This window comes from Anopheles gambiae, unplaced genomic scaffold (assembly GCF_943734735.2).
Source record: "Anopheles gambiae unplaced genomic scaffold, idAnoGambNW_F1_1 scaffold_12, whole genome shotgun sequence".
Lineage (NCBI taxonomy): Eukaryota > Metazoa > Arthropoda > Insecta > Diptera > Culicidae > Anopheles > Anopheles gambiae.
Genome location: NW_026902714.1, coordinates 218726 through 240245, shown reverse-complemented (window position 1 = coordinate 240245; position 21520 = coordinate 218726). Strand labels below are relative to the sequence as shown.

At 41.0% G+C, this 21520-nt stretch overlaps 1 protein-coding gene across 1 annotated transcript; it reads right to left on the bottom strand.

Moving 5' to 3' along the window:
- Positions 1–597: 597 nt before the first annotated feature.
- LOC133395013 (uncharacterized) lies at positions 598–1487 on the bottom strand. The gene is made up of 2 exons (XM_061663254.1): positions 1475–1487; positions 598–1397 (listed from the first exon to the last, which is right to left on the bottom strand). Exons 1-2 carry the CDS (start codon positions 1485–1487, stop codon positions 598–600), a joined length of 813 nt encoding a protein of 270 aa, XP_061519238.1.
- Positions 1488–21520: the final 20033 nt, after the last annotated feature.

The following is a 21520-nucleotide window of genomic DNA, read 5'->3' as shown; positions in this document are numbered from 1 at the left end:
CAACGGGCTTATGCGGATAATAGATGTGGTCGAAACATCAACCTCCGCAGCGAAGCAAATTGCAGGCGCAAGCGGACAACGGCCTAGCGTGGTGGAGGATGGAATGCTAGTGAGCCTGGTTATGTCCAAGCTAGACGATGAAACCATAACCAGAATATCCCGTAGGCTGGACGTCCACACCATTCCGACGTGGAAGGAACTGCGCGACGAGCTCGATAGGTTGTCGAGTTCGCTATACTATGAGCCGCGGAAAAGCGCCGCGTCACGTCCTGACCGCGCTTCTACTAGTAGCAAGCGCCCAATACGTGCGGCATTCGTAGCCACGGTGGATACAGTAAGTACCAGTCAGACGCCAACCCCGCAAACCCAGCGAACTAGATACAGCTCGGTGGATCACCAGCCAGGCACGCGACGCTGCTATGCGTGCGACAAGCCGGGCCACACGGGCCCGCTGTGTCCAGAGCTGCAGGTTCGGTCGGAATGTGAACGCATCAACTACGTGATGAGCAAAGGCAAGTGCGTGAATTGCCTTTCCAGCCAGCACCCCGCTTCGCAGTGCCCCAGCAACAAAAGATGCCAAGTGTGTAGACAAAAACATCATACTCTTTTGCACGTGAAATCTTCCGAAGCTGCGAAGTGACAACCACATTCCGTTTCGCCACCACGTGGTGTCCGGCGTCCCTGCTCCGTGCTTCCGTCGCCGCGTTCCCGCTCCGTGCCGCCATCCACAAGCATTAGTGCCGTGCTTTCAGCGATGGCCGATCCACGTGGTGTCCGGCGTTCCTGCTCCGTGCTGCCGTCCCCGCGTTCCCGCTCCGTGCCGCCATCCACAAGCATTCGTGCCGTGCTTTCAGCGATGGCCGATCCACGTGGTGTCCGGCGTTCCTGCTCCGTGCTGCCGTCCCCGCGTTCCCGCTCCGTGCCGCCATCCACAAGCATTCGTGCCGTGCTTTCAGCGATGGCCGATCCACGTGGTGTCCGGCTTTCCTGCTCCGTGCTTCCGTCGCCGCGTTCCTGCTCCGTGCCTTCGTCGCCGCGTTCCCGCTCCGTGCCGCCATCCACAAGCATTAGTGCCGTGCTTTCAGCGATGGCCGATCCACTTGGTGTCCGGCGTTCCTGCTCCGTGCTTCCGTCGCCGCGTTCCCGCTCCGTGCCGCCATCCACAAGCACTAGTGCCGTGCTTTCAGCGATGGCCGATCCACGTGGTGTCCGGCGTTCCTGCCCCGTGCTTCCGTCGCCGCGTTCCCGCTTCGTGCCGCCATCCAAAAGCACTAGTGCCGTGCTTTCAGCGATGACCGATCCACGCGCTCGGTCCGTTTCGCCGCCGCGTGGTGTCCTGCGTTCCTGCTCCGTGCTGCCGTCCCCGCGTTCCCGCTCCGTGCTGCCATCCCCAAGTACTAGTGCCGTGCTTTCAGCGATGGCCGATCCACGCGCTCGGTCCGTTTCGTCGCCGCGTGGTGTCTTGCATTCCCGCTCTGCTCAGCCATTGCTAAGTGTGCGCGCATCTTCCCCTGCAATGGATGATGGTGCTATCGTATCCTCCTGTTCCAATCTAAGCCATCCCCTAGCAGTGAGGATGGCTCCAGCTGCCCAGCGTTCCGCTACGTGTGGTTCAATGCATCTGTCTGGTGTATCATCTCGTGACGTCTCTAACCTTGCCAACCACGTTTTGCTAGCAACTGTTGCGGTGCTTATTCAAGACGGCCTGGGGGAGTGGCAACGATTCCGTTGCCTGCTAGATTCTGGGTGCCAAATCCAAGCCATCACGGCGTCCGCTGTGAAACGGTTGAGGTTACCGTTACTGTCTGAGAAAATTACGCTAATGGGGATAAGTGGTAAACTCCCTGTATCGAATAAAATTCGTACGAAAGTCATAGCAATTAATGGATCCTACCGTTTCAGCTCCAATTTCTACGTCATACCGGAACTCAGTGCGCAACCCTATCGCACAATCAAGAAGGACGAACTGAGCCTCCCACCTGGCAAGCGACTCGCCGATGAAAACTTCAGTCATACAGGGCCAGTTGATGCGATATTAGGGGCCGGAATATGCTATGACTCGCTCGGTGCAGGACTTCATCGCTTACCTAATGGACTCACTTTACAAAACACCAAATTCGGTTGGATAGTTGGAGGGTTGCTATGCAATATGACCTCCACTAATCTCCACTCGCGGAGTTGTCATAAGGCGACCTATATTGACGACCTGGAAGTGAGCCTTGAGCGATTTTGGAAGGTGGAAGAACTGCCACCTGACGTCCCAGACCGGTTAGCTTTACAAGACCATGAGCTCGAGGAACATTTCAGAGCTCACACGAAGATTGCTGAGGATGGTCGATACGTCGTCCGGATTCCCCTACGGGGGGAGTTGACGCAACTGGGAGACTCCATCGAACAGGCTCAACGACGATTATTATCACTCGAGCGGAAGCTGTCTCGGCATCAAGACACTTATGAGGAGTACCGAAAGTTCATGCGCGAATATCTTGAGCTAAGACACATGACTCCTGTACCGGCAGACGAACTACATAAGGTTCGATACGTAATCCCACATTCGTGTGTGATAAAACCAGATTCTACAACCACGAAGCTGCGAGTAGTCTTCGACGCGAGTGCGAAGTCCACCACTGGAATTTCGCTTAACGACCTACAAGCCATCGGGCCAGTGATACAACCGGATCTCCTTCACTTATGGTTGCATTTTCGGACGCAAACAGTGGTGGTTACAGCGGACATTGCGAAGATGTATCGCCAAATCTGGGTAGCTGACTCGGACACCTGGATGCAGTGCATATTATGGCGCGAAGATGCAAGAGATACCGCTCAAATGTATAGGCTCCGTACCGTCACTTACGGCGAGGCCTCCTCGTCGTATCTTGCGTGTAGAGCGTTATATGAGGCAGGCGAGGAAGTGCGTTCATCCAATCCGGAAATCGCTGACGCCATTCAGCGCTCATTCTACGTGGATAACCTGTCATTGGGTGCTGCGACTCCGGACGAATTACGTGTGCTTAGCTGCGGGATTGAACGGGCACTTATGAATAGAGGAATGCACTTACGGAAATGGGCATCCAATGTCCCTGCAGTAGTACATGATGTGCCAGAAGAACACCTTGACTCTCCGGTGCAAATCGGCGACAGACAGGCTATCAAAATGCTGGGTCTAGCGTGGTGTCCTTCAGAAGACACATTCCAGCTTATCATTGACAATGATTGCCACCTGCCCGTAAACTCCATGACCAAACGATGCTTAGTGGCAAGAATTGCCAAACTTTACGATCCAGTTGGAATCCTGCAACCCGTGATCATCACCGCAAAAATCCTCTTGCAAAATCTATGGCGCGACAATCTTACATGGGACGAAACTGTACCGCCTCATGCCCTTGCTAAGTGGAACGAGTTTGCGGCTCAACTACCAGTCCTTCGGCAGCTACACATCCCAAGAATGGCGCTGCCAAGTGAAGCAGAAAATAGTACCATCTATGGTTTTTGTGATGCCTCAACAAAAGCATATGGGTGTGCAATATACGTTCGCTACTTGGATGGTAATGGAGAAAGACGATCGCGACTCCTATGTGCCAAGTCAAGAGTTGCACCGCTGAAGGAACTGACTTTGCCCAGACTAGAACTCCAAGCAGCACTCTTGCTAGCTGAACTCTACGTGAAAATAAGGGACGTATTCGGCACCCGAGTGCAACAAACTAGATGGTGGACTGACTCGCAAGTCGTATTAGCCTGGATACGTTCCGATAATTCGAAATTAGACGTCTTCGTAAAAAATCGAGTATCCAAGATATGCGCTGCGACCAATGCATGTGATTGGCACTATGTGCCAACAAAGCTAAACCCGGCAGACATCGTATCCAGGGGACTTCCAGCTAGCAAATTGGTGAGAGGGGAAAATATGAAATTCTGGTTAAACGGTCCGAATTTTATCATTACAGATTCCTGCCCACAAACCAATGATGGTTACGAGACCATATCAGAAGAGGGTGCAGCCCCACCACAAGCTTTAGCGGCAACCGTAGGCCCCGCTTGTGAAGATTTGATAGCTCAATATAAGTACCACAATTCCTTCATTAAGACGAGGCGACATTTCGCATGGCTTAGCAGAATCATCCACAACTTCAAAGTTAATTCTGCCAGGCTCCGTGTGACCTCTTCTACGGTGGAAAGAAAAACCGGTCCCTTGCTGCTGGACGAATTGGAATCCGGACTTCAATTGTTGCTACGGGTAATGCAGGCCACAGCATTCCCCAATGAGGTACGAGAAATGCACGAATCTGGACAGGTTAGCTCAAAAGGTCCTCTTCAGCACCTTAACCCGATCGTTCGAGACAACCTGATACGCGTGAAGGGACGATTGGAGAACGCAGAAATGACGGATGATGCGAGAGTGCCGATCTTAGTGCCGAAATCACATCCCTTTTCTCGCACTATTGTACGGTACCTTCATGAATACAATCACCACGCCGGTACGGACCTAGTTATGGCAGAATTTCGGGCAAGGTTCTGGATGCGAGATCTTCGACGCACAGTTATCGGTGTGACATCGCGATGTATCGTATGTATACGAGCCAGACCTAAACAATTCGTGCAGCAAATGGGCCAATTGCCTGCTGCCCGGGTAACTGTGTCACCCGCTTTCACCCACACGGGGGTGGACTTATGTGGACCTTTCTACGTCATCCCTCACACCAGATCGACACGGCGGATAGAAGTCTACGCGTGCATATTCGTCTGCTTTGCTACCAAGGCAATTCATCTGGAAGTGGTGGAAAACCTTTCAACGTCTGCTTTCATCTCAGCACTGATTCGTTTCGTATCCCTTCGTGGCAGACCAGACACGATATATTCAGATAACGGCCGAAACTTCGTTGGAGCAGCCAAAGAGTTGCGCCTGCTACGTGAAGCCTACAACAACCGCGCCTTCCAGGACGAGATAGTGAATCTAGCTGCCGAAAAGGGGATACGGTTCTCCTTCATTCCGCCGCGGAGCCCGAATTTTGGCGGCCTTTGGGAGGCCAACATTAAAGTGGCCAAACGCCTTTTCAAGGCTGCAGCGAGGGGCGCCCATCTCAAATTGGTTGAGTTGCAAACGTTACTCTATCAAATTTCATCAATTCTCAATTCCAGGCCACTTACTGCTGTCCATGCCAATCCTGGCTCCGTCGAAGCGCTCACTCCAGCACACTTTTTGATCGCGCGGGCCTCATTCTCTATTCCTGCTACCATCCAAAACGATGATACGGACGGTGTCAAGACGAGATGGAAGCGCGTGCAAAAATTGTCCCAGCAATTTTGGTCTCGCTGGCAAGCCGATTACCTGTCCCAGCTACGATGCCACGCCAAATGGACAAAACGAACTTCGAACGTGCAAGTTGGGCAGATTGTACTGGTTGGCGACGACAACCTCCCGGTCGGTCGATGGCCCATGGGGATAGTTACGAGAACTTACGTGGGACCTGACGATATGGTACGCGTTGCTGACATTCGGACAAGCAGCGGTACTTACAAGCGAAACGTGAGGCTGTTGGCTCCGCTTCCGATAGACGCCACAGAGAAGGACGCCGACGAGACACCGGCTGACCTGCTGGCCCTACCCACCGAGAAAACAGATGAAATTGGCCAGCGTGGATCCCAGCATACGATGCATAATGCGATCGCTGAACTTGAGGATGACCAACCACCTTCGTGCAGCGTTTGGGACGGCCGACTGCGTCCCAAAGGGGGGAGAAATGGTCATGTAAATCGATGAGATTCGAAACCGTCAACGGCGAAACGGTCACCGGTTTTGAACAGCATCTTTCGAATGCGTTTCGAAAGATTGCGCTTGCGTTCCGAAACGCACTTTGACCCGATAACCTCGTGTCCCCACGTCAGGTTATCGATACGTCATGTGGGAGCGTGCGTGAGAGAGAATTTTGTGCGTAAATTCTCTCTCAGCATCCTGGGGAATCGGCTTTCGTGGGCTTCGTGCGATCGATCAGCGGATCGATCGAGCAATCGTATACTTGTAGTTGAGTGGAATAAATCGTATGATTATAACGTTGTAAAGACATTCTACGTTCTAGTGTTTTTTTATCCCTTTTTGCGACTTCGTGAAAGAACAGATGGCAACAAAATTCAACATCAAATTTCAAGGCCATTGAATTAGTTCAAGATGGCTTCATTTGGATGAAACATGGCCGTAACAACGATAATAGATGGCAACAAAATTCAACATCAAATTTCAAGGCCATTCAAATAGTGCAAGATGGCTTCATTTGGATGAAACATGGCCGTAACAACGATAATAGATGGCAACAAAAATCAACATCAAATTTCAAGGCCATTCAAATAGTGCAAGATGGCTTTATTTGGATGAAACATGGCCGTAACAACGATAATAGATGGCAACAAGATTCAACATCAAATTTCAAGGCCATTCAAATAGTACAAGATGGCTTCATTTGGATGAAACATGGCCGTAACAACGATAATAGATGGCAACAAAATTCAACATCAAATTTCAAGGCCATTCAAATAGTGCAAGATGGCTTCATTTGGATGAAACATGGCCGTAACAACGATAATAGATGGCAACAAAATTCAACATCAAATTTCAAGGCCATTCAAATAGTGCAAGATGCCTTCATTTGGATGAAACATGGCCGTAACAACGATAATAGATGGCAACAAAATTCAACATCAAATTTCAAGGCCATTGAATTAGTTCAAGATGCCTTCATTTGGATGAAACATGGCCGTAACAACGATAATAGATGGCAACAAAATTCAACATCAAATTTCAAGGCCATTCAAATAGTGCAAGATGGCTTCATTTGGATGAAACATGGCTGTAACAACGATAACAGATGGCAACAAAATTCAACATCAAATTTCAAGGCCATTGAATTAGTTCAAGATGGCTTCATTTGGATGAAACATGGCCGTAACAACGATAATTGATGGCAACAAAATTCAACATCAAATTTCAAGGCCATTGAATTAGTTCAAAATGCCTTTATTTGCACGAACATGGCCGTAACAACGATAATAGATGGCAACAAGATTCAACATCAAATTTCAAGGCCATTCAAATAGTACAAGATGGCTTCCTTTGGATGAAACATGGCCGTAACAACAATAATAGATGGCAACAAAACTCATCATCAAATTTCAAGGCCATTCAAATAGTACAAGATGGCTTCATTTGGATGAAATATGGCCGTAACAACGATAATAGATGGCAGAAAAACTCAACATCAAATTTCAAGGCCATTCAAATAGTACAAGATGGCTTCATTTGGATGAAACATGGCTGTAACAACGATAATAGATGGCAACAAAATTCAACATCAAATTTCAAGGCCATTCAAATAGTGCAAGATGGCTTCATTTGGATGAAACATGGCCGTAACAACGATAATAGATGGCAACAAAATTCAACATAAAATTTCAAGGCCATTGAATTAGTTCAAGATGCCAGTTCAAATAGTGCAAGATGGCTTCATTTGGATGAAACATGGCCGTAACAACGATAATAGATGGCAACAAAATTCAACATCAAATTTCAAGGCCATTGAATAAGTTCAAGATGGCTTCATTTGGATGAAACATGGCCGTAACAACGATAATAGATGGCAACAAAATTCAACATCAAATTTCATGGCCATTCAAATAGTGCAAGATGGCTTCATTTGAATTAAACAAGGCCGTAATAACGATAATAGATGGCAGCAAAAATCAACTTCAAATTTCAAGGCCATTCAAATAGTGCAAGATGGCTTCATTTGGATGAAACATGGCCGTAACAACGATAATAGATGGCAAAAAAACTCAACATCAAATTTCAAGGCCATTCAAATAGTGCAAGATGGCTTCATTTGGATGAAACATGGCCGTAACAACGATAATAGATGGCAACAAAATTCAACATCAAATTTCAAGCCCATTCAAATAGTGCAATATGGCGTTATTTGGATGAAACATGGCTGTAACAACGATAATAGATGGCAACAAAATTCAACATCAAATTTCAAGGCCATTGAATTAGTTCAAGATGCTTTTAATTGGATGAAACATGGCTGTAACAACGATAATAGATGGCAACAAAATTCAACATCAAATTTCAAGGCCATTCAAATAGTGCAAGATGGCTTCATTTCGATGAAACATGGCCGTAACAACGATAATAGATGGCAACAAAATTCAACATCAAATTTCAAGGCCATTCAAATAGTGCAAGATGGCTTCATTTGGATGAAACATGGCCGTAACAACGATAATAGATGGCAACAAGATTCAACATCAAATTTCAAGGCCATTCAAATAATACAAGATTGCTTCATTTGGATGAAACATGGCTGTAACAACGATAATAGATGGCAACAAAACTCAACATCAAATTTCAGGGCCATTGAAATAGTTCAAGATGCCTTTATTTGGATGAAACATGGCCGTAGCAACGATAATAGATGGCAACAAAATTCAACATCAAATTTCAAGGCCATTCAAATAGTGCAAGATGGCTTCATTTGGATGAAACATGGCCGTAACAACGATAATTGATGGCAACAAAATTCAACATCAAATTTCAAGGCCATTCAAATAGTGCAAGATGGCTTCATTTGGATGAAACATGGCCGTAACAACGATAATAGATGGCAACAAAATTCAACATCAAATTTCAAGGCCATTGAATAAGTGGGAGATGGCTTCATTTGGATGATACATGGCCGTAACAACGATAATAGATGGCAACAAAATTCAACATCAAATTTCAAGGCCATCCAAAAAGTGCAAGGTGGCTTTATTTGGATGAAACATGGCCATAACAACGATAATAGATGGCAACAAAATTCAACATCAAATTTCAAGGCCATTGAAATAGTGCAAGATGGCTTCATTTGGATGAAACATGGCCACAACAACGATAATAGATGGCAAAAAAACTCAACATCAAATTTCAAGGCCATTCAAATAGTGCAAGATGGCTTCATTTGGTTGAAACATGGCCATAACAACGATAATAGATGGCAACAAAATTCAACATCAAATTTCAAGGCCATTGAAATAGTGCAAGATGGCTTCATTTGGATGAAACATGGCCACAACAACGATAATAGATGGCAAAAAAACTCAACATCAAATTTCAAGGCCATTCAAATAGTGCAAGATGGCTTCATTTGGATGAAACATGGCCACAACAACGATAATAGATGGCAACAAGATTCAACATCAAATTTCAAGGCCATTCAAATAGTACAAGATTGCTTCATTTGGATGAAACATGGCTGTAACAACGATAATAGATGGCAACAAAATTCAACATCAAATTTCAGGGCCATTGAAATAGTTCAAGATGCCTTTATTTGGATGAAACATGGCCGTAGCAACGATAATAGATGGCAACAAAATTCAACATCAAATTTCAAGGCCATTCAAATAGTGCAAGATGGCTTCATTTCGATGAAACATGGCCGTAACAACGATAATTGATGGCAACAAAATTCAACATCAAATTTCAAGGCCATTCAAATAGTGCAAGATGGCTTCATTTGGATGAAACATGGCTGTAACAACGATAATAGATGGCAACAAAATTCAACATCAAATTTCAAGGCCATTGAAATAGTTCAAGATGCCTTTATTTGGATGAAACATGGCCGTAGCAACGATAATAGATGGTAACAAAATTCAACATCAAATTTCAAGGCCATTCAAATAGTGCAAGATGGCTTCATTTCGATGAAACATGGCCGTAACAACGATAATAGATGGCAACAAAATTCAACATCAAATTTCAAGGCCATTCAAATAGTGCAAGATGGCTTCATTTGGATGAAACATGGCCATAACAACGATAATAGATGGCAACAAAAATCAACATCAAATTTCAAGGCCATTCAAATAGTGCAAGATGGCTTCATTTGGTTGAAACATGGCCATAACAACGATAATATATGGCAACAAAATTCAACATAAAATTTCAAGGCCATTGAAATAGTGCAAGATGGCTTCATTTGGATGAAACATGGCCACAACAACGATAATAGATGGCAAAAAAACTCAACATCAAATTTCAAGGCCATTCAAATAGTGCAAGATGGCTTCATTTGGATGAAACATGGCCGTAACAACGATAATAGATGGCAACAAAATTCAACATCAAATTTCAAGGCCATTGAAATAGTGCAAGATGGCTTCATTTCGATGAAACATGGCCGTAACAACGATAATAGATGGCAACAAAACTCAACATCAAATTTCAAGGCCATTCAAATAGTGCAAGATGGCTTCATTTCGATGAAACATGGCCGTAACAACGATAATTGATGGCAACAAAATTCAACATCAAATTTCAAGGCCATTCAAATAGTGCAAGATGGCTTCATTTGGATGAAACATGGCCACAACAACGATAATAGATGGCAAAAAAACTCAACATCAAATTTCAAGGCCATTCAAATAGTGCAAGATGGCTTCATTTGGATGAAACATGGCCGTAACAACGATAATAGATGGCAACAAAATTCAACATCAAATTTCAAGGCCATTGAAATAGTGCAAGATGGCTTCATTTGGATGAAACATGGCCATAACAACGATAATTGATGGCAAAATAACCATTTTAATAACCAAATCAAGGCCATTGAAATAGTGCAAGATGGCTTCATTTGGATGAAACATGGCCACAACAACGATAATAGATGGCAAAAAAACTCAACATCAAATTTCAAGGCCATTCAAATAGTGCAAGATGGCTTCATTTGGATGAAACATGGCCGTAATAACGATAATAGATGGTAACGAAATTCAACATCAAATTTCAAGGCCATTGAATTTGTGGGAGATGGCTTCATTTGGATGAAACATGGCCGTAACAACGATAATAGATGGCAACAAGATTCAACATCAAATTTCAAGGCCATTCAAATAGTGCAAGATGGCTTCATTTGGTTGAAACATGGCCATAACAACGATAATAGATGGCAACAAAATTCAACATAAAATTTCAAGGCCATTGAAATAGTGCAAGATGGCTTCATTAGGATGAAACATGGCCACAACAACGATAATAGATGGCAAAAAAACTCAACATCAAATTTCAAGGCCATTCAAATAGTGCAAGATGGCTTCATTTGGATGAAACATGGCCGTAACAACGATAATAGATGGCAACAAAATTCAACATCAAATTTCAAGGCCATTGAAATAGTTCAAGATGCCTTTATTTGGATGAAACATGGCCGTAGCAACGATAATAGATGGTAACAAAATTCAACATCAAATTTCAAGGCCATTGAATTAGTTCAAGATGCCTTTATTTGGATGAAAAATGGCTGTAACAACGATAATAGATGGCAACAAAATTCAACATCAAATTTCAAGGCCATTCAAATAGTGCAAGATGGCTTCATTTCGATGAAACATGGCCGTAACAACGAAAATTGATGGCAACAAAATTCAACATCAAATTTCAAGGCCATTCAAATAGTACAAGATGGCTTTATTTGGATGAAACATGGCCGTAACAACGATAATAGATGGCAACAAGATTCAACATCAAATTTCAAGGCCATTGAATTAGTGGGAGATGGCTTCATTTGGATGAAACATGGCCGTAACAACGATAATAGATGGCAACAAAATTCAACATCAAATTTCAAGGCCATTCAAATAGTACAAGATGGCTTCATTTCGATGAAACATGGCCGTAACAACGATAATAGATGGCAACAAAATTCAACATCAAATTTCAAGGCCATTGAATTAGTTCAAGATGCCTTTATTTGGATGAAACATGGCCGTAACAACGATAATAGATGGCAACAAGATTCAAAATCAAATTTCAAGGCCATTCAAATAGTGCAAGATGGCTTCATTTGGATGAAACATGGCCGTAACAACGATAATAGATGGCAACAAGATTCAACATCAAATTTCAAGGCCATTGAATTTGTGGGAGATGGCTTCATTTGGATGAAACATGGCCGTAACAACGATAATAGATGGCAACAAGATTCAACATCAAATTTCAAGGCCATTGAATTAGTGGGAGATGGCTTCATTTGGATGATACATGGCCGTAACAACGATAATAGATGGCAACAAAATTCAACATCAAATTTCAAGGCCATTGAATTAGTTCAAGATGGCTTCATTTGGATGAAACATGGCCGTAACAACGATAATAGATGGCAACAAAATTCAACATCAAATTTCAAGGCCATTCAAATAGTGCAAGATGGCTTCATTTGGATGAAACATGGCTGTAACAACGATAATAGATGGCAACAAAAATCAACATCAAATTTCAAGGCCATTCAAATAGTGCAAGATGGCTTTATTTGGATGAAACATGGCCGTAACAACGATAATAGATGGCAACAAGATTCAACATCAAATTTCAAGGCCATTCAAATAGTACAAGATGGCTTCATTTGGATGAAACATGGCCGTAACAACGATAATAGATGGCAACAAAATTCAACATCAAATTTCAAGGCCATTCAAATAGAGCAAGATGGCTTCATTTGGATGAAACATGGCCGTAACAACGATAATAGATGGCAACAAAATTCAACATCAAATTTCAAGGCCATTCAAATAGTGCAAGATGGCTTCATTTGGATGAAACATGGCTGTAACAACGATAACAGATGGCAACAAAATTCAACATCAAATTTCAAGGCCATTGAATTAGTTCAAGATGGCTTCATTTGGTTGAAACATGGCCGTAACAACGATAATTGATGGCAACAAAATTCAACATCAAATTTCAAGGCCATTGAATTAGTTCAAAATGCCTTTATTTGCACGAACATGGCCGTAACAACGATAATAGATGGCAACAAGATTCAACATCAAATTTCAAGGCCATTCAAATAGTACAAGATGGCTTCCTTTGGATGAAACATGGCCGTAACAACAATAATAGATGGCAACAAAATTCAACATCAAATTTCAAGGCCATTCAAATAGTACAAGATGGCTTCATTTGGATGAAACATGGCCGTAACAACGATAATAGATGGCAGAAAAACTCAACATCAAATTTCAAGGCCATTCAAATAGTACAAGATGGCTTCATTTGGATGAAACATGGCTGTAACAACGATAATAGATGGCAACAAAATTCAACATCAAATTTCAAGGCCATTCAAATAGTGCAAGATGGCTTCATTTGGATGAAACATGGCCGTAACAACGATAATAGATGGCAACAAAATTCAACATAAAATTTCAAGGCCATTGAATTAGTTCAAGATGCCAGTTCAAATAGTGCAAGATGGCTTCATTTGGATAAAACATGGCCGTAACAACGATAATAGATGGCAACAAAATTCAACATCAAATTTCAAGGCCATTGAATAAGTTCAAGATGGCTTCATTTGGATGAAACATGGCCGTAACAACGATAATAGATGGCAACAAAATTCAACATCAAATTTCATGGCCATTCAAATAGTGCAAGATGGCTTCATTTGAATTAAACATGGCCGTAATAACGATAATAGATGGCAGCAAAAATCAACTTCAAATTTCAAGGCCATTCAAATAGTGCAAGATGGCTTCATTTGGATGAAACATGGCCGTAACAACGATAATAGATGGCAAAAAAAACTCAACATCAAATTTCAAGGCCATTCAAATAGTGCAAGATGGCTTCATTTGGATGAAACATGGCCGTAACAACGATAATAGATGGCAACAAAAATCAACTTCAAATTTCAAGGCCATTCAAATAGTTCAAGATGCCTTTTTTTGGATGAAACATGGCCGTAACAACGATAATAGATGGCAACAAAATTCAACATCAAATTTCAAGGCCATTCAAATAGTGCAAGATGGCTTCATTTGGATGAAACATGGCCGTAACAACGATAATAGATGGCAACAAAATTCAACATCAAATTTAAAGGCCATTCAAATAGTGCAAGATGGCTTCATTTGGATGAAACATGGCCGTAACAACGATAATAGATGGCAACAAAATTCAACATCAAATTTCAAGGCCATTGAAATAGTTCAAGATGCCTTTATTTGGATGAAACATGGCCGTAGCAACGATAATAGATGGCAACAAAATTCAACATCAAATTTCAAGGCCATTCAAATAGTGCAAGATGGCTTCATTTCGATGAAACATGGCCGTAACAACGATAATTGATGGCAACAAAATTCAACATCAAATTTCAAGGCCATTCAAATAGTGCAAGATGGCTTCATTTGGATGAAACATGGCCATAACAACGATAATAGATGGCAACAAAAATCAACATCAAATTTCAAGGCCATTCAAATAGTGCAAGATGGCTTCATTTGGTTGAAACATGGCCATAACAACGATAATAGATGGCAACAAAATTCAACATCAAATTTCAAGGCCATTCAAATAGTGCAAGATGGCTTCATTTGGATGAAACATGGCCGTAACAACGATAATAGATGGCAACAAAATTCAACATCAAATTTCAAGGCCATTGAATTTGTGGGAGATGGCTTCATTTGGATGATACATGGCCGTAACAACGATAATAGATGGTAACAAAATTCAACATCAAATTTCAAGGCCATCCAAAAAGTGCAAGGTGGCTTTATTTGGATGAAACATGGCCATAACAACGATAATAGATGGCAACAAAATTCAACATCAAATTTCAAGGCCATTGAAATAGTGCAAGATGGCTTCATTTGGATGAAACATGGCCACAACAACGATAATAGATGGCAAAAAAACTCAACATCAAATTTCAAGGCCATTCAAATAGTGCAAGATGGCTTCATTTGGATGAAACATGGCCGTAACAACGATAATAGATGGCAACAAAATTCAACATCAAATTTCAAGGCCATTGAAATAGTTCAAGATGCCTTTATTTGGATGAAACATGGCCGTAGCAACGATAATAGATGGCAAAAAAACTCAACATCAAATTTCAAGGCCATTCAAATAGTGCAAGATGGCTTCATTTCGATGAAACATGGCCGTAACAACGATAATTGATGGCAACAAAATTCAACATCAAATTTCAAGGCCATTCAAATAGTGCAAGATGGCTTCATTTGGATGAAACATGGCCACAACAACGATAATAGATGGCAAAAAAACTCAACATCAAATTTCAAGGCCATTCAAATAGTGCAAGATGGCTTATTTGGATGAAACATGGCCGTAACAACGATAATAGATGGCAACAAAATTCAACATCAAATTTCAAGGCCATTGAAATAGTGCAAGATGGCTTCATTTGGATGAAACATGGCCATAACAACGATAATTGATGGCAAAATAACCATTTTAATAACCAAATCAAGGCCATTCAAATAGTGCAAGATGGCTTCATTTGGATGAAACATGGCCACAACAACGATAATAGATGGCAAAAAAACTCAACATCAAATTTCAAGGCCATTCAAATAGTGCAAGATGGCTTCATTTGGATGAAACATGGCCGTAATAACGATAATAGATGGTAACGAAATTCAACATCAAATTTCAAGGCCATTCAAATAGTGCAAGATAGCTTTATTTGGATGAAACATGGCCATAACAACGATAATAGATGGTAACAAAATTCAACATCAAATTTCAAGGCCATTCAAAAAGTGCAAGGTGGCTTTATTTGGATGAAACATGGCCGTAACAACGATAATAGATGACAACAAAATTCAACATCAAATTTAAAGGCCATTCAAATAGTGCAAGATGGCTTCATTTGGATGAAACATGGCCGTAACAACGATAATAGATGGCAAAAAATCTCAACATCAAATTTCAAGGCCATTGAAATAGTGCAAGATGGCTTCATTTGGATGAAACATGGCCATAACAACGATAATAGATGGCAACAAAAATCAACATCAAATTTCAAGGCCATTCAAATAGTGCAAGATGGCTTCATTTGGTTGAAACATGGTCGTAACAACGATAATAGATGGCAAAAAAAAACTCAACATCAAATTTCAAGGCCATTCAAATAGTGCAAGATGGCTTCATTTGGATGAAACATGGCCCCAACAACGATAATAGATGGTAACAAGATTCAACATCAAATTTCAAGGCCATTCAAATAGTGCAAGGTGGCTTTATTTGGATGAAACATGGCCGTAACAACGATAATAGATAGCAAAAAAACTCAACATCAAATTTCAAGGACATTCAAATGGTGCAAGATGGCTTTATTTGGATGAAACATGGCCGTAACAACGATAATAGATGGCAACAAAATTCAACATCAAATTTCAAGGCCATTGAATTTGTGGGAGATGGCTTCATTTGGATGAAACATGGCCGTAACAACGATAATAGATGGCAACAAGATTCAACATCAAATTTCAAGGCCATTGAATTAGTGGGAGATGGCTTCATTTGGATGATACATGGCCGTAACAACGATAATTGATGGCAAAAAAAACTCAACATCAAATTCAAGGTAAGGTCAAGGCCATTCAAATAGTGCAAGATGGCTTTATTTGGATGAAACATGGCCGTAACAACGATAATAGATGGCAACAAAATTCAACATCAAATTTCAAGGACATTCAAATGGTGCAAGATGGCTTTATTTGGATGAAACATGGCCGTAACAACGATAATAGATGGCAACAAAATTCAACATCAAATTTCAGGCCATTCAAATAGTGCAAGATGGCTTTATTTGGATGAAACATGGCCGTAACAACAATAATAGATGGCAACAAAATTCAAGATTAAATTTCAAGGCCATTCAAATAGTGCAAGATGGCTTCATTTGGATGAAACATGGCCATAACAACGATAATTGATGGCAAAAAAAACTCAACATCAAATTCAAGGTAAGTTCAAGGCCATTCAAATAGTGCAAGATGGCTTCATTTGGATGAAACATGGCCGTAACAACGATAATAGATGACAAAAAAACTCAACATCGAATTTCAGGCCATTCAAATAGTGCAAGATGGCTTTATTTGGATGAAACATGGCCGTAACAACGATAATAGATGGCAACAAAATTCAACATTAAATTTCAGGCCATTCAAATAGTGCAAGATGGCTTCAGTTGGATGATACATGGCCATAACAACGATAATAGATGGCAACAAAATTCAACATCAAATTTCAGGCCATTCAAATAGTGCAAGATGGCTTCATTTGGTTGAAACATGGCCGTAACAACGATAATAGATGGCAAAAAAAACTCAACATCAAATTTCAAGGCCATTCAAATAGTGCAAGATGGCTTCATTTGGATGAAACATGGCCCCAACAACGATAATAGATGGTAACAAAATTCAACATCAAATTTCAAGGCCATTTAAATAGTGCAAGGTGGCTTCATTTGGATGAAACATGGCCGTAACAACGATAATAGATAGCAAAAAAACTCAACATCAAATTTCAAGGACATTCAAATGGTGCAAGATGGCTTTATTTGGATGAAACATGGCCGTAACAACGATAATAGATGGCAACAAAATTCAACATCAAATTTCAGGCCATTCAAATAGTGCAAGATGGCTTCAGTTGGATGATACATGGCCATAACAACGATAATAGATGGCAACAAAACTCAACATCAAATTTCAAGGCCATTGAAATAGTGCAAGATGGCTTCATTTGGATGAAACATGGCCGTAACAACGATAATAGATGGTAACGAAATTCAACATCAAATTTCAAGGCCATTGAAATAGTGCAAGATGGCTTCATTTGGATGAAACATGGCCACAACAACGATAATAGATGGCAAAAAAACTCAACATCAAATTTAAAGTTTATTCAAATAGTGCAAGATGGCTTCATTTGGATGATACATGGCCGTAACAACGATAATAGATGGCAACAAAATTCAACATCAAATTTCAAGGCCATTCAAATAGTGCAAGATGGCTTCATTTGGATGAAACATGGCCACAACAACGATAATAGATGGCAAAAAAACTCAACATCAAATTTCAAGGCCATTGAAAGAGTGCAAGATGGCTTCATTTGGATGAAACATGGCCACAACAACGATAATAGATGGCAAAAAAACTCAACATCAAATTTCAAGGCCATTGAAATAGTGCAAGATGGCTTCATTTGGATGAAACATGGACACAACAACGATAATAGATGGCAACAAAATTCAACATCAAATTTAAAGGCCATTCAAATAGTACAAGATGGCTTCATTTGGATGAAACATGGCCGTTACAACGATAATAGATGGCAACAAAATTCAACATCAAATTTCAAGGCCATTGAAATAGTGCAAGATAGCTTCATTTGGATGAAACATGGCCACAACAACGATAATAGATGGCAAAAAAACTCAACATCAAATTTCAAGGCCATTCAAATGGTGCAAGATGGCTTCATTTGGATGAAACATGGACACAACAACGATAATAGATGGCAACAAAATTCAACATCAAATTTAAAGGCCATTCAAATAGTGCAAGATGGCTTCATTTGGATGAAACATGGCCGTAACAACGATAATAGATGGCAAAAAAAACTCAACATCAAATTTCAAGGCCATTCAAATAGTGCAAGATGGCTTCATTTGGATGAAACATGGCCTTAACAACGATAATAGATGGCAAAAAAACTCAACATCAAATTTCAAGGCCATTCAAATAGTGCAAGATGGCTTCATTTGGATGAAACATGGCCACAACAACGATAATAGATGGCAAAAAAACTCAACATCAAATTTCAAGGCCATTCAAATAGTGCAAGATGGCTTCATTTGGATGAAACATGGCCGTAATAACGATAATAGATGGTAACAAAATTCAACATCAAATTTCAAGGCCATTCAAATAGTGCAAGATGGCTTTATTTGGATGAAACATGGCCGTAACAACGATCATAGATGGTAACAAAATTCAACATCAAATTTCAAGGCCATTCAAATAGTGCAAGGTGGCTTTATTTGGATGAAACATGGCCGTAACAACGATAATAGATGGTAACGAAATTCAACATCAAATTTCAAGGCCATTCAAATAGTGCAAGATGGCTTCATTTGGATGAAACATGGCCATAACAACGATAATTGATGGCAAAAAAACTCAACATCAAATTTCAAGGCCATTCAAATAGTGCAAGATGGCTTCATTTGGATGAAACATGGCCGTAACAACGATAATAGATGACAAAAAAACTCAACATCGAATTTCAGGCCATTCAAATAGTGCAAGATGGCTTTATTTGGATGAAACATGGCCGTAACAACGATAATAGATGGCAACAAAATTCAACATTAAATTTCAAGGCCATTAAAATAGTGCAAGATGGCTTCAGTTGGATGATACATGGCCATAACAACGATAATAGATGGCAAAAAAACTGAACATCAAATTTCAAGGCCATTGAAATAGTGCAAGATGGCTTCATTTGGATGAAACATGGCCGTAACAACGATAATAGATGGTAACGAAATTCAACATCAAATTTCAAGGCCATTCAAATAGTGCAAGATGGCTTCATTTGGATGAAACATGGCCACAACAACGATAATAGATGGCAAAAAAACTCAACATCAAATTTCAAGGCCATTCAAATAGTGCAAGATGGCTTCATTTGGATGAAACATGGCCGTAACAACGATAATAGATGGCAACAAAGTTCAACATCAAATTTCAAGGCCATTCAAATAGTGCAAGATGGCTTCATTTGGATGAAACATGGCCACAACAACGATAATAGATGGCAAAAAAACTCAACATCAAATTTCAAGGCCATTCAAATAGTGCAAGATGGCTTATTTGGATGAAACATGGCCGTAACAACGATAATAGATGGCAACAAAATTCAACATCAAATTTCAAGGCCATTCAAATAGTGCAAGATGGCTTCATTTGGATGAAACATGGCCACAACAACGATAATAGATGGCAAAAAAAACTCAACATCAAATTTCACGGCCATTCAAATTGTGCAAGATGGCTTCATTTGGATTGTAGCATATCTGCTATACAGAACTTATTATAATACACACTATCAGCTATAGACACATTGCAACACATTCATTATAACACATCAGCAAATCAATCCACACCATAGCAACACACCATACCGTTCATAGAAAAAACAATTGAGAAACATTTATTGAAAACAACCGAAACGCGCAGCATAAGCAATTCAAGCGCTACTGCGGCAAAGTGGACAAACAGAGAACGCATAGCAACTTATTGCTAAATAGCGCAGTGTAGGCAAAGATCGACGAACGCACTCGTTCTTTGGCTAGAACAGTTGAAACTTTCCAGCACCTTTGTAAAAACACTAAAAGCGCAGCATAGGGACAAATTGACAGACACCTCACACCAATAAAATGTATTAATTGTACTTCATATCAATAACCTTTAATTAGGACAAAAACACATTCCAAAACCAAATGTACGAAACCCGTTGAGTATAACTAAAACCAATTCCGGCCCTGGCAAAGCAGATTCGTTCGGACTGCCAAGATAGGACGTTACGCTTCCTAATACTTCGCCTTCCAACTTATTTCAAGAGTTTAGTTATGTCCCCCTACCCAAGGTAAGGCTTCTAAACTCCAACGTTTCCAGTAAGGGAAACCTCCTAAAGGTTTCTATGATCGCCTGGACGATCAAGTGTTGAAAAGTCCGCTTCGAACAAAAGTGTTATTCCACCTCGGCTCATGTCAGTAAAAACTGACCTACCGCGACGGTACTTGAGGTACAGCTGTACGCTCATCATATGGCGACCGTAGTTATCGCCTAACCCATTACATGGCGACCGTGACCATAATCTGCAATCGACGGGCAGAAGTTAAAGTAAAAACAAGAAAAATGTGATACGTATAACGGTAACGTAAAGCGCAAGTTAACTCGCCGAAAGTCATGTGAGCAGTGTCGCGTAGACGCGTGTGAAATGTGCATTTTTTTTACGGAAATTTAATCAGTGAAGATTGAACAAGTGACCTACATGTAAACAATAACGGTGTATGAACTGCCAGAAAAAAAGTGCAGTACAGAAAGAAAAATAAAAACATTTAGTGCAGTGTAGTGCAAAATGAATTGATGAACAAACATTCCCCGTACACACTGTTGTGAAAACCTATCCCAATGTGTAAAAACATATGAACTCCCATGCGATAGATTTACCAATACAGCACATATTTATAAAATGGGTAACGACGCATCAAACCCTAAAGCTAATGTCAATGGCGATAATGATCTTACCATTAATCAAACACAAAATGTTCACTCAGAGCAGCATGAAACCCATGAGTTAAAACTGAATATTGTGCTGATACTTCATGCTATCATACTCATACAAAAAGTAATTAAAACCGTTTTCAAAATATTGAAAACTCTAGCAAAACGTGATGCAATCAATAACATGCAACTGCCTATATAATATAACTCATTTTGGTAATCTATACGATTCGTGGCCAAAGTGATATGGAATAATAAAAAGCAGTGCAAAACAAGTTTTGGCCAGCGAGATTGAAAGGAACAGCCGTTCCCAACGTGGAAAACGAAAAGACAAGGCGAGCTCACTGCCCAATCTGGATTGGCAGGCGAGAATGGACAA